The sequence below is a fragment of the Leuresthes tenuis genome, unplaced genomic scaffold, assembly GCF_036924035.1.
Source record: "Leuresthes tenuis unplaced genomic scaffold, fLeuTen1.0.hap1 SCAF_16, whole genome shotgun sequence".
NCBI classification, from domain to species: Eukaryota; Metazoa; Chordata; class Actinopteri; order Atheriniformes; family Atherinopsidae; genus Leuresthes; species Leuresthes tenuis.
In genome coordinates, this window is record NW_027325370.1 from 16,206,454 (window position 1) to 16,221,511 (window position 15,058).

The following is a 15,058-nucleotide window of genomic DNA, read 5'->3' on the forward strand; positions in this document are numbered from 1 at the left end:
AATAGAGATTTCACACTGTTAGTAAGGTAGAGGATCTCAGACTAATTTCTTTCTGAAGGCTTACCCTCCCTCCTTTGATCACAGCATCTGTGTGTTTAGCCCCAAGGCTACTGTAAAACACTCCACAGGCCTCAGCACTAGTTTACTGCACAAAGCCAGAGGGCAAGATTTAGCCTTGGCTCAGTGTGAGTGTGTGTATGTTTGAGAGTTAGAGGTGATGAATGTGTACATGCTTAGTTTGTGTGTATATATTATGTGTATTTTGGGCATATCAAACTAGATGGAACACTTAGCATATCAACATGTGTCTGTATTACATATCTGGGGATAGGTTTGGATAGATAAGAGCTGTGTGTCAGACTCGCATGCCTCATCAGGTTGGGGACTTGACCCCCTCGACTCTCATCCTCTGCTTTTATAAGAGCGTGTTGCTCTGAAGACCTTGCTTCCTCATATGGAAGACTCTCTTTCCTCTCACTTTCGCCTCTCTCACTATTTCTTATCCAATGGTTTATCGGTGCTCATTGGAAATAAAGATCTTAAGAAGGATTTTTTTTTTTTGTAGATGATTTGGAGTTGGTGGACATGACGGGGAAGAATCCAGGTATGGGTCTAAAGAAAGTCATTTCTGGAAAAAAAAAAAAAAGAAAAAAGAGTCTATATGTGCAGTTAACTGTCATCCCAGCATAAAAAAACTATCAAAAATAAGGTCACAATGAGAGAGAAATGGGGAGGAGGGATGCTCCAGAGAATATAAAAAAGATCAAGTGTGAGCAGCAGGAAGAGAGAAAAGAGGAGAGAAAGGGAGGGATAAGAGGAATCCCCCAGGTAAAGGGGATTGTTGTGTTTCATTGTGTAGAACTGCTCCACTATCTGATGCAGACTCAGCTCTGACACCTGTCACTGCTCCTAATGAAACAGCTCCCACAATCTTTTGCTTTTAGTCTTTTGTTCACTCCTTCCCCTCCTTTGTGCATTTCCCCTCTTTTATTTTTCTTTAAAGGTTTATGCAGTTGTGTGTCTTTGTACTACCTGTGTAAGTCCTACGTGGGGGAGGCCTTTGTACGTGTGTTTAGTCATATGTGTATGTGCGTATGTTCCTCAAAGGAATGCAGCAGTGTGCTTTTCATTACACGTCTGGTACATCTCTAATAAGGAACAGCCCTTAGAAGAATTTCTTTGTGTGTGTGTTTGTGTATGCTGTCGAAGCAATAGGGAACTAAACGAGCAGAGGGGAGGCACAGATGTGAAGTGGCCTCAGCATGTGTGTACAGTGTGTGTGGATGGCGGCCAGGCAGGATGTCCATGCACAATTGGAGCAGATGCTTGATTGTGCTAAAATATTTATGAGTACAACCTCAAATTCTCGAGAAGTAGTCAGGGGTAGCTTTTAATTGTGTTAACGTGTCTTCTCGCCACCCTCTTGCATCTCGGCTCCAGCAAGCAAGGGAGCGAAAGCTGTTAAATGAGGAGTTCTTGGTTCTATGGCGTCATTTTAAAGTGATAACAAAATGCTGCATCACCACCCGATCAGCATAGGATGCTCCTGAATTTCTTTCCTGTAGGTTGCTCTGGATTGTCCTGCCTTTGTATTTTGCTTTCTTGGCCTCTTCAGCCACGTATTCCATTTTAGAAGAGGGTAGGAGCAGGTCATTAGCAGTCTGTTGGGATCTTATGTGCGCCTTAAATTTTAACTGTCCGACTCACTAACTGACAGTCTACCTCATTGCGCTCCCTCGCATTGATTTGATCTCTTATCAGTCTTCTTCTGTTTCCTGAATTCTTTCTTTCCTCTCTGCTGTGAAGGAAAAAAAACCTCATACCAGCATTCTTTTAAGGGCCCTACATATAGGGTTCAAGGTTGAATGTAATTAGTAAAACAAAAAAAACAAAACAATTACTTAATATCTGGTTCTAAAGATCATTTCCTATTGCTTCATTCTTATGTGCAACATCTTTCACATTACACATACGAATTCAGCTGATTGTTGGTTAGTGCAGGGATTTCACGTCGATGGATTTTTAGACAGCCGTTCCTGAAACACATGACTATTTTACCTGCACTTTTGCGTTTATACATGTTCCATGCCACTGTCTTTTTGAAGAAAATGTTAAATTATCAATTAACCCTCTGGGGTCTGAGCTGTAATGATCATGACCATAGACCTCAGAGGGTTAAGACTTGCTTCTTCGTAATAATATATTTTCCCCAAATATTCCCTTCTTTGGCTTTTCTTTGGCTTTCATATGCAATCACCTCAAGCAATTAGTGTACTAACGTTTTGTGAGGTGATCAGGAGGATGTTTATTTGCCATTATGACCAATGTCTCCTTCTCTTATTAAATGATATGCAAACCATTACCCAGGTTTATGTAATTGTTACACAATTATATGTAAATGTTTGTCTTAAACTGATGGTACAGCTGAACTTAAGCTCTTCCTTACTGAATAATAAAACGCCACTTCCACTAATTTCCACTAATTCATTATGTTTGCTGTCATAGCAGAAATATTACTCTTTACTTGGTGGTGCTTAATGTGGCATGTGATTCAATTCAGAAACTTGAGTGGGTTTATGTATGTCATATAGGTCACAACATCTCAGTGAGACTTGATATTAATTAGAATTTTCACAAACAGTATTTTTCAGTAGCTTAGACACATATTGTAGGTTAAATCACTCCTTTATTGTGAGCAATATGACACTTAAATGAAGTATTGTCATTAAACTAGCTGTGAATCTTTGTGTCAAGTCAGGATAGTAACAATATTTGCCCTAGAGGGTACAAAGCTATTGCAGTCCTCACACATGAATATGATGTAACTGCATGTCATGTATTGAAGCAGATGTAAACAGTTTGAAATACCAAATTCATCCTAGAGCACTTGTGGAACACATATTTCTGCTGACAGTTCCATATTGTCTTTTGGTGTACTTTAAGCTGAGAACCCTCTTAAGCATGTCAGTTCAGTAAACTTATAGAATAAAGCTACTGTTTGGCCAATTTGACTGAGGAGCAGCAAGGAGAACTGCTGAACCCCCCCCCCCCCCCCCCCCCCCCCCCACCATCTCCCACCTTAATCCATTGGACTGTTTTACAATACAGCATGGTACTGGAGACTGTTCTGTCTCCTAGGAACTGTCCACATTCCTTAGTGATGTTGCCACAGGCTTTCAATTTTGCACTTGCAAAAAGAATCGGAATATTCTTTGGTGAGTTCTTTTCGACAAAAACATACCTAATATCCATACAAGCCTAATTAATATGAGGAGCAGGGGGTTGATTCTAAAATGCCTTTTACTCTTTCTAACAATTCATTGCTTCATTTAATATTCCGTTTTTAATAAAAAGCAGAGTTGATCCTCATGAGTGCCGATCATTTGTAAATGAGAGTTTTAGGCTGGCTGATGTCATGAGTAGAACAAAGGAAGCTGGAATGCATGTGTAATACCATCCGGTGTGGTTCAATGCTGTAGGAAAGAAAAGGAAAAGGATCCAAAATACTCTTAGGGAATTGTTTTAGAACATAATGCAAGTAACGGTTTTAATGTTGGATCTATACATTTTCCACTGCAGAAGAGAATGTCAGTTATTTACTTACTACTGTCCGGCCAGATCTGCATGCCGCATCTTTACTTACCTCTCACGTCTTACATTGTTTGCTCTTATTTTCTCGTCTCCAGGAGTGTCCGCAGATCCTGCCCTCTACCCAGATCTATATCCCCGCTGGAGTAATGAGGCCGATCACCCTGCTGGCTCAGAACCTGCCCCAGCCTCAGTCAGGACAGAGAAACTACGAGTGCATCTTTCACATCCAGGGCAACACTCACAGTGTTCCTGCTCTGAGGTTCAACAGCACAAGCATACAGTGTCAGAAGACAACGGTAAGAATAAAAACGCACATGTGCTCCAGACAGCCGTACTGCTTTAACCATTCGGTGAGAGAGAAAGTGGCAGGAAAAAGCTGGCGTGGCAGGGACCTAAAACTGAAGCCTCAGGGACTGGCTGTTGCAAAGCCACTCTTTTTTTCATTCCAACTACTGATTCCTGCCTCATAGTCCTCACTCAAACTGTCACCACTAATAGGGAGCAACCCTTTCAGCAGTGTTAATTTCCTCAGCTCCAATCAGATCATGAGGCAGAGAGGAAGCATTTTAGCGACTCCAATTTTGACTTAACTTAATGAGACATACAGTATGATTAGCATGCGAGGTGCACTCAGCAGCATTTGCTCAAAGTGATTGGTCCAGTAGCAAGTCCTTGCAGTTCAAATGCAGCAGCAACCAATGCGTGGCCTCTGGAGCTTCACCAGCTCCTATAACTTCCGTCTGTGACACACCTGTCAGTTGCTGCATATCATTTAGCTGATTTCTGCATCAGCACTGGTTCGAAACACTTTGCTGTTTTGCGACCACTTGCAGTTTCTGAACTTTGTTGAGTTCCCTACAAAGGATAGATTGATCTCCAGCATTATGATCCTGAAAGCCTTTCTGCCTCTGATGATAGACAGTGATTAAGAAAATAGTTCCAGATCATGCTACTGAAGGTAATATCCAGATCCTGATGATAGCTCCCACTGTTCTTTTGTGCTTTGGAAAGGTAAATTGTGCATATTTAGTCTCTTCTGTTTCTGTAATTGCTTCATGTGAGTGATTGTGCTTTTAAATTAGACTTTCAGACTAGAGTTGGCAGATTTGTCTTTTGAATAAAACTGAGCTGTAAGAAGAATAAGTGCTGTACATCAAATTGAACATTTTAATGATCTGTTTCTAAATGAATTTAGCTTTACTCTCCTATAACTGAAAGTTTTGCTTGAAGACTATAGCTTTAAATCACCTGTAAATAGCTCACTTTGAATTTTGAACTGTGTTCTGAAAGCATCCCACATCTCCAGAACCAACATTCATCCCAGGAAATAGCCTTGTGCAGATTTTCATCCCCAGTGTTTGATAGACTCAGATACATTCATTGCTACAACTCTACTACTACTGCTGTTGTTGATGCTGGAGGACAAAGACCTTCCTCAGCAAAACCAAATGAAATCTCTCTCTCACACACACTTGCACAGGCATTCATTTCCCCATTTATCTGTGCTCTTTTATGTTTTGTAAAATTCCAATGTTATCTCTGCAGGAGACAGGACAAATAGGAAATTCACAAGTCTCAACACAACTTTGCAGCTGTTGATGGAGATAGACAGAGGTCGCTGAAGTATGTGTGTTTGCATGTGCGTGCTAGCATGTGGTGTTTAGCCACACACACCCACACGTGTTTAACAACCCCCCCTCCCTCTCAAATCAGGTGGGAATGTGATAGGATCCAATTAAGGGAGCTGTAGATACAATGATGATGAATTGCAGTGGTGTGGTTGACTGACTGACACAAACACACACACGTAAACACAGACATGCATGGAAAAGCCTGGAAAATGGACAAGAAGGAAGCAAAAGAAGGGTAAATAAGCGATGTGGGAATTAGGTGCAGATTATGACAATGCAGCAAAGAGAGACGAAAGAATAGGGAGTGGGAAGAAAGAATGAGGAGAATAGAGAAAGACAGAAGGGAGGAAAGAGGGGCCAAACAGAGGGAATCAAATAAATGAGGGAGAAACAGATGGAGATGGAATACTTTTGGAATATGATAGTAATACTTAAAGAAAAGGAAATCATGATCCGTGTAAAACTACTGAGATTAAGTAGAGCGTCAGAGAATGGAGCATTCAGGATTGGTTAGAAAGCTTTGCAGTGTTGGTTTTCAGAGATAGCAAAAAACTTTTTATGTAAAATATCTGCATTTTCAGATATTACTCATTTACGTTCACCATTCTCTGTGTTACATTTGGGGTAGGCTTGTTATTTTACGGCCACAGTGTCTAACAGCTACCTACTTCAGCTGGAAATGAATGGAGATAAGAAGTGGGAGTGAAACAAAACAGTAAGCAAACAGCAAACTCACTGAAAAATAATTCATTGTTTGAATTAAGGGTACATAAATATATATAAAGTCTATGGAGCTAAAGATTTTTTATTCTTTACAGATTTGTTAGTTGTGATGCCATTCAAATTTCTGTATATGATTTGACACATTTTGTGACTGGAATATTCATAAGTGCAGCTTTTAAAAGGTCCATAAATTAGAACTGGTATAATTATTTTATGTCTTTTATGGCTCTATTTTTCTATTTCTATTTTCATAGCTTTCCTGTGACATTTAGATATGTACGTTAATAAAAGTAGCATGAATGAAAACATTAATACAGAGGAGGAGAATCGACAGGCAATCCATCTGTGATTGAGAGCCTGCACACCAGCTACCATTGTATTCAGTATTCTCTGTAGAGAGGTGTATGTATATGTATCACAGCAGGCTGTGACTGGGGTAGAAGAGGGTAATAAATCACAGAGAAAATTAGCCGGCAGTAGATGTACACTCATCCATTCAATCTTACTGTCTCTTTGTGCATTATTTAGCCTCTCGCCAAACACTGAAACATTGAACTTGCATACTCAAATACACAAGGGACCTACAATATGCATTGGTGCACACTGGAGTATTCATAGGACAACACACGGTGGCAAGCACTCATGCACACTCTCCAGCTCATCCAGATAGGGTGCAAGCAAACTGTGGGGATCCCTACTGGTTTGTTCATTGAAAAAGACACACGCACACCCACACATCCTCCCCAGGGGTTTGGAAACCCAGCACGAAGCAGACATATGGAGATTCTCCACATGATCTTCTTCCTAATCATGTGGAGCAGACGGAGACTGTAGCATCAGCAACAACCAGGAACCTGCTTTACATGATTTATTACACTGACATACATAGGTTTGTGTACGCGTGCGTGTTAACTTGCCCGCTGCAAGTGCACGCATCTGGCGCACTTCTGAGGAACACAGTCAATTTTGTGGGGATGACAGAGTTTGTGTGTTTATGTATGTGCACAGTTGGCATATTTCTCTGGCTTGACAGAAGTGAAGACTAGTGCTAATTTTCACAAAGATGCTGCATATAACAGCCATGCAGTACCTGTGCACTGCAGTACGATGTAAACATGTTTTTTTCTGCATCACTATTTGCTACAAAGTTTGTGTATACAGTTGATTGGTAACCCTCCTTTTTCTGGTGCGGGATGTGTCCGCCTAAAATTCATAGAAGTCTGTTGTTTTTAGTATAAACAGTGTTTGAAAGAAAAAAAATTCCGTTTTTCTGCTTAAATAGAAGTAGCACTGCAGCAATGTAAGAATAGCTCATTGCAAGTAAAAGTTCTGTATTGGAAAAAGTTGCATAAACAGAAGTCAAATTTATGAACATTGCTTAAAGAATTAGAAAAGAAACTACTATTGAAAACAATTGTGGTGGGATTGTTGAGCTGTTATTTTATTGTGCATTTGAGCGCAAGGGGAATTTTATTGTATCAAAGGGTTTAGGGGGAGCTGAACTATTGGATGTGTTGCTGCCAGTTTCACATAATCCATGATATTTTGTTACATTGTTTTGTTATATTATGTTGTTTTTATGTAAAATCTCAATCTGTAAATTGAGAAGCTGCTGACAGATAATTGTTGCTGTATAAAACGTACAAAATCGGAAATGTGATGAAGTAGAACCAATTCAGAAATATAAAAAAAGCTTCAAATGGAGGTACAGCTTTCTGAAACTTCGCATAAGCTCCACTGCTTAACTTTATGTTTGTGCACATCCTTAGCTGTTTGACCAAGAAAGCCCCTTTTGAATCTAATTCAGTTTAATTGAAATGTGGGGACTTGCACACGATGTGAGTACTTGCGTGCTAGTTGTGTATTTTTAACACACGTTCGGGTATCCTTCAACATGACTAATTACATGCTGGTGACCAGCACATGGACGCACACACATATGCACACAGCTTCCAGTTTTTCTACCTTCTCCCCCCTCGCTAGCCAGCTGCTCTGTTTTGTTAACATCGGCAGTTTTCGGTTCCATAGACCCTCAAGCATATATGCACACCCTGGTGCTCTCTCTCTCTCTATCACACACACATGCATACACACACTAGCCGTATCTATTCATACAATCCATGGAGACATGCAATCCATGGAGACAATTCATGTAGCGAGAGAATAAACGAGTGCAGGAGCAGATAACGAATGAACCTGAGCCAGGCCACTGTGTTACTGTAATGAGGCCAGGGATGGCTTTGTGCTCACCTTGTACTTTTTACAACTCCTCCCCTCCCTCTGCTTTTTTTCTCCTTATGTCACCTCCCTTCCCTCCCCTCCCTCTCTTGTACTCTTTCAATGACTCCCCCTTCTTCTTTCTTCAATTCCCCATTATCTCCTCCTAGTTGAACTCTACCTCCTACCACTGTCCTTGTCTTCTTCTCTCCCTCAGTTTCTCCCATTTTTCTCTCTTCCTGTCATACCATACTGGCTCTCTTTGCCCACTCTCTCTTTCCTCTTTGCCTCCCTGTTGTTGTCCTCATGTCCCTTCTAATCCACTCTCCTTTCCTAATATCACTTCTCCCACTTTCCCCTTATCTACTCTTGAGCTGTCCTCCACTCGCATCCACACAACTTTCCTCAACAGACTCCTCCTCTCCTTTCCTCCTTTCTCCTCCCCTTTCCTCTCCTCTCCACCCTTTCCCTCTCTTCCCTTGGGGGGCCCACACTATGAGTTGTCTCAGGTAGATTAATTACATGCAGTGACATGAAGGAGCTGGCCAGAGGCTTCAGTAATGAGTCTGATTACTCATCTCCAGCAGCTCTGGGCGCTCAGGGGAGGGAAGTCAGGCCATCAGGCCAGCAGAGGGGCCTCTCAGTAGGAGGAGTAAAACTTTTGCCCACAGGGTTCCACCAATAGCAGGTTTGGCACCACTTTAAGAGCAAAGCTACACTAAAAGTCACCAAGTTTCTGAAACTCAAGAGCTGCAAATGCCAGCTCAAAAAGAACACTTTACACTCTGAACTACAATTTCTGCAGGTCAAAACTATAAATGTTTAGTTGTATGTTTGTATCTGTAATGACGGATTCTGTTAAGCTACAGCCCAGAAACACCAACATCTAATTTTCATTCGAAAAGATAAATGTAGAAAACAGGAGAGATTAAACAGTAATGTCAAAGATGCATAGCTGCAGGTAATGTGGAAAACCAAATCACTGGTAAAATAAAAGAGTTTAGTCATTCCTCATCAGGCCTTAAATATTGGATTAAGGATGATTTAGGTAAAGTGACTTCCAGGCCATGAGTCAGAATAGCAATGATGTGGAGCTGAAATGTGTTTTTGGAGAGGTTTTAGTTATTTTCTTCTTATTCTGATCATCCATTTTAATTTATTCTATGAATTATGTTAATTAGCTGGATTATAAACCATTCAATCAATGTATCGGCTCAGCCAAACTCCTCCCAATGTTCTCTGAGACGTCAGCCGTACAGAAAGTAAAACTCTCAGGTGAATATTAGTGCAGATATGGTGTTTCTGTCTCTTCCTCTAACATTCTCTTCTGAAAATGAAAACCTAAAGCATACGTTCACAGACAAGATAGAAGAAAAGCTGCCTTTTTGAGCTGTTCAGACTAAAAATAGTGATCGTGTTATGTTTAACGATTAAAAAGTCCACTTAACAGGGTGTTGCATTATTTTTTAAATTTGATTTAGATATGGTTTTACTTGAACAGGAAGGGTGTGTCTGGAGATAGTAAGGTCAGTCAGTATGCACTACTTTAGTCCAGATTGAATTATTTCAGTAATTATGAGATGCATCGTCAGTCAATTTTGGACAGATGTTTGTGAGCCCCAGAGGATGAGGCATACCAATTTTGATTCTTCTCAGCATTGTCTTTCCAACCACCAAAAGGTTGTTCTCGTTGTATGTTGGAGTGAAATATTCAGGCTGTTTAGTGAGGTCCCTTTTGCACGACAAATTAACACTGAAGGAAGACTTCAGGGTCCATTTTTCAATGCCGTAGGTTAAAATGATGGTGCCCTCCAGTTGAACTTGGAAGTTGGAATTTTTGAGTTCCCAGTAGGAAAGTTCTCTGGAACACCCCGCAAAGATGTAATTATTCTACTTGCCTTTGCTCGTTGCTCAAGAAATTGTGACATTGAACACATTGTGACAAGAAATTGGCACCCTGGCACCACAGAAATAGCTTTAGAAGATGTCGTACAGGAAGTGCAAAGCTTCTCTGTTTAATTTGTAAGGCATTTGTGATATTTTTGTTACATATAAAATAGCTATACTTTCTCGGGTTTTGATGCGTCGTACAGATGCCGTTAGAGTTGGGCCTGCTTGCACCCTCTTCCCTGCAGCTCTCCATTTTCTGAAATGCAACCAGTGTGTGCCAGGTTATAAAAATGTAGACGTGCACAACTGGTCAAAACGACACCAAAACCTCCCCAGTGCCAGCTATTGTGATGTCAATTTTAGCACGCACTGCCATTAGCTAGGGGGTGAACAGTGAGCATAAACCAAACAGAAGTCAGATGTTCATTATATGAGGGTTTACTGTATTTCCCACGGCAAATTTGACATGTGACTGACTATAGGACAAATAGCCTATCCAGTCAGTAAGCAAATCCTATTAGTTGTCTGACTTTCAGCTTTAATGCGGTCAACTCGGGTGTGATGCCATTCCCAGTTTTGAGTTCAGACTTCAGATGTTACTGGAATGCAGCTTGTTGAAATATCTGCAGAGCTATTGGATAGATTGCCATGAAATTGGTGGGCACCTTCATGCTCCTCCAAGGAGTAATTAGAAATAGCTTTAGTGACTTCCTAAATATTGATTTATCTCCCTATTTAGATAATCATCTCTCTTGGTCCAATACTTCGCTTACAAGAAAATATTTGCAAATATAATAAATTACCACCCTCTGTGCGCTCAGTTCAGTGTTTAATTAGTTTGGAAATATCTATATTATGTCAGCCTGGCAACTTGAGTGTCACTCTCTAGATATAAACATGTCAGTATTTTATTGTAAAACTGTTCACATTTAGCTCCAAACTTAGCAGTGTCCAAGTGCTTCACTTTTTGCAGCTTATGACTTTTCTTTTTCTGCAGCGTTTCCCCCCCGAAAGCGAGTGAGACAGAGGGTGACGCTCATTGTGGCTGGGTGGCACGGTGTCATAGTGTGGTTTGTGTCAGCATTTTAAATCATGTGACAGTATGAATAAAGCATGATGTGGCGGGCAGCAGGGTGGGCAGGGACTGACAGGGGAACAAGCTCAGCCAGTGTTTTGGTGACGACAGACAAGTTGAAACACTTAAAGTTTAATGGGGGCCAGGCCACTGAAAGAAGAGAGGAGAAAGTAGTATGTGGGTATGTGTGTGGGGGTCCTGTGGTTTCACTGGGCTGCCATACACATGGCTTTAGCCAGTGGGATAGAATAGTGATGCTAATAAAGTCAACAGCCTACCTCAAGGGTGATGGATCAGGGTCACACTGCACTAGTGGGAAGGGAGTAAGTTCAATCAGCCTCTGCTTTGTGGCGAGAGTTTTTCAGTTTAGAGTGTTTTAGTTTAATCTCTCTCTTATGGAGCTGTTGACCTCCCAGAATCCTGTGGTTTCACTTGGCTGTGTTCACCTCATCTTTTTAATGTCTCAACAGAGTTCCAGACTTCCCACAGTCCTCCTCCTGTGGCTGTTTACAATGTCTCCTTTTTTCATCCCCCACTTGTTTATTTTCTTCTCTTTTTCTTCAAATTGTCTTTGTATCTCATCTTTTTCGCTGTCTGGCTCTTGCACAAACTTAAAGGTCTACAGCAGTCCCAGGCTTTGATTTATTAAATGCTTACCTGCACGGCATCAGCAGCTTAACTATTTTATTGGAAAACACACAACCCACACGGTACATTATTTCCAATATACATAGAATCAGTAATGCGAGATTTAGACCACTGCTATTAATTCTACTGCCTTCAGACCTGCAGGCATAACATCTTAGTGATTCAAACTGCTACTGGCAAATTTTACGACAAGAAGGGTTGAAAGAAACATTTACTAATTACTGTTCGTCATGCCAAAGCATCTATTAAAGGATATTATGAACTACCATTTTAGAATAACAAAAAGATGCCCACCATTGTGCTGAAAAATAATGTACCTTAAGAGACCACTCACGAATGCAATTAAAATAGCAATAAAAGCAAAAAGTATTGGAAGAGTACAAAAGACAAACAATAAAAGGTATATTAAAACAAGTAAATCACAGGCATATTGATGAATTGATAATGGGCTCTTTCTAAGAGATACGTTTGAAGTTTTAGTTTAAAATCAGAGAGAGTGTCAGTGTCCTGCACTCAAGCATGTAACTCGTTCCTCAGGTGGGGATCCTGGAGCAAAACTGAAGTCACTGCCTTCCATTCTAGTTCTATTAATTCTGGGAGCAACACTTAGAGCAGAGTGCTGAAAGCAAAGTCATCTTGTGGGGAGAACAGTAAGATCTTTCAAATAAGTAGGAGTCGGACCATTGAGGGCTTAGTATGTAATGAGAAGAATTTTAAATTAAATTCTTAATTTTATAGGGAGCCAATGTATAGATGCCAAAACGGGAGAGATGTGGTCTCGCTTGGCAGTACCGGTCAGTACTGTGGCCACGGCAATCTGGATAGACTGAAATATCTTCAGGGAATTTCTTGCACAGCCTGTTAAAATGGCACTGGAGTTGTCCACCCTGTATGTGACAAATGCACGGACCAGTTTTTGAGCATCACTTTGGAACAAGACGCTCCTTATTTTTCTTTTAAAGAAGGCAGCTCTAGAGACCTGTTTAATGTGAGAGTAAAATGAAAACTCCTGGTCAGAAATGACTTCAAGGTTCCTGACAGTAGAGCTAGAGCAGGGATTTCAAACTCCGGTCCTCGAGGGCCACTGTCCTGTAGATTTTAGATGCTTCCCTGCTCCAACACACCTGATTCAGATCCATGTGTCATTAGCCGGTTTGTGCAGAATTTAACAATCTTTTGAAGAGATCCATTTAATCTGAATCAGGATCTGCCCTCAATGACCAGAGTTTGAGTTTCTGAGCTATAGGCTAAGGTGATCACATTAGGACTATCTATATGTGTAGATAGTAACTCTTTTTTTAATTTTTTATGTATGTATACATATATATGGTATATAGTATACCATAGTATTTATTCCAACAGTTCATGGAAAACAGAAATAGATCAACTTCAGAGTAGATTCTGGAAAAGTTGAGATTGTAAATGTACATGTGAGTGTGTGTGTATTTCAGGCCCCTTTTCCTCATATGGGACAGTCGAGCCCTGTCTACCAAATCCAGTGTGTCAGTGAGCAAATTGGAAATGCCAATTTCACTTTACTTTGCTCTGCATCTTATCTCTCCCTTCCCTTCATCCCACCACTTAGCTTATGTTTAAATGGATAAGGTCCTTTCACACGTCAATGTACCATTTCTGGCTCCCTTCACTCCGCTGACCATCTCATACCTCCACTTCTCCTACTTCTTCTTCTTCTTTTCATCTTCTCCTCCTCTTCCTCTCTATTTTCATCTTGTCAACTGTCCTGTCTTTACCCCCTCTAGCTAACTCCCCTCATTTCGTCATCCCACTTTCCATTCCTCAATGCCTATTCAACTGTAACCCATCTTCTCCATGTGTATTTATGAAATACGCGTGTTTTGGTGAATTTTGATTTATGCATCCATGTGTTTTTGGGTTGTATTACTGTCTGCATTGAACGAGTCCGGGTGAATCGCTATGCAAATGAAACCATATCTCACACAGTTCCCAATTTGCATTGAATTCATTACAAACAGTTTCTCTCACACTACTTGTTTTTTTGTTTCTCTGTTCCAGTATGACTACGAGGGCAGTGACATCAGTGACCTGCCAGTTGACCTTTCTGTGGTGTGGAATGGAAACTTTGTCATCGACAACCCCTTTAACATTCAAGGTAGAACATTTCCTTTTCAGTTTGTAATCGCCCCTTCTTTTTTCTCTCCACATGTTGTCTGAACACGCAGACAGCGCTGCTTGTTTATTTGCCTGCTGTGATATTCTGCAAAGCAACAATGCCGTGTGCAGTTTTTTTCCCCTCATAAGAACTATGTAATTTCATTTCTTGACAACCGTCAGGGAGAAAGGTGAAAGTGTACCATTCGTTTACAAAAAACACTATTCTTGTCTCGGGGATAAAAGAGGGGTAGAGGGAGTGATTGATGGATGGTGACGATAACAAACGAACATCCAACACAGAAATTAATAGGGATGGATGTTGGACAGGAAGATAAACAAATGCGTAAAGGAATAGGCAGCAGAAAAAAGAAGAGCGATAGCTGGATGACAGGTTGATAAATGCACTATATAATGGAAGGGGTTAGATGTGAATAAAGGGATTGATCAAGAAAAACAGAAAGTGACTTAGAGGGATGGTATTTATTATTTTTAATCGCTATTTGTGCATGTAGTGGAAAACAATTACCAATTCTAAATTCTTCATCAAGTGTAATATATTGGGTGGTGGAGGCTAACGATTTTGGACGTCCCATTACACAAGATAATGCAAGTCTTGCTCTCAAGTGTGTCATAAAGTCTTTTGCTCCGAACACGAGTGGATTCAGATTAACTAACCGTTTTATAATCTATTAACCCTCTGCTTTTTTCTTTCACCTGAAGTAAAACACACGCACATTTTAATCTCGCATCATTTCCATTACACCTGACCTCACTTTAATGGATATTAGACTGGTAGTTCATTTTTGCAAATTGCTTAAAAAGTAGTTGCTTATTGGACATGACCTAATCCTGTTATTTTTATCCAAGGCTTTGTTTTGCTTTTTTGTAAAACGTGATCTTTTTTGGTGTTCTGTTCCATACAGAGATGAACTCTGGGAATCAAACATCTTGTTTTTAATGCATCTATTGCTCTAAATTATACAATGCTGATGCTAAACTGCTCAATTTAGGCCTCCTTTTGGTGAATAATTTCTCTCAGTACTGTAGTATCAAAGTTTATTTTGTCTGTTAAAAACTTTTTGAACACTGGTTTTCATTACCAGGGCGCAACAGTAAAGCAAGGGTTGACAATACCTTTGCAAACTCTTCA

General features: G+C 40.4%; 1 protein-coding gene across 2 annotated transcripts in view; it reads left to right on the plus strand.

The window, feature by feature from the left end:
* Positions 1 to 15,058, plus strand: part of LOC140271455 (plexin-A1-like) — a 239,833-nt gene that overhangs the window by 150,447 nt on the left and 74,328 nt on the right. For both annotated transcript variants that reach the window (XM_072366682.1, XM_072366681.1), the window contains exons 10-11: positions 3,687 to 3,887; positions 13,810 to 13,906. In XM_072366682.1, the coding sequence (XP_072222783.1) occupies positions 3,687 to 3,887; positions 13,810 to 13,906 (298 nt within the window). The remainder of the gene's footprint in view (positions 1 to 3,686; positions 3,888 to 13,809; positions 13,907 to 15,058) is intronic.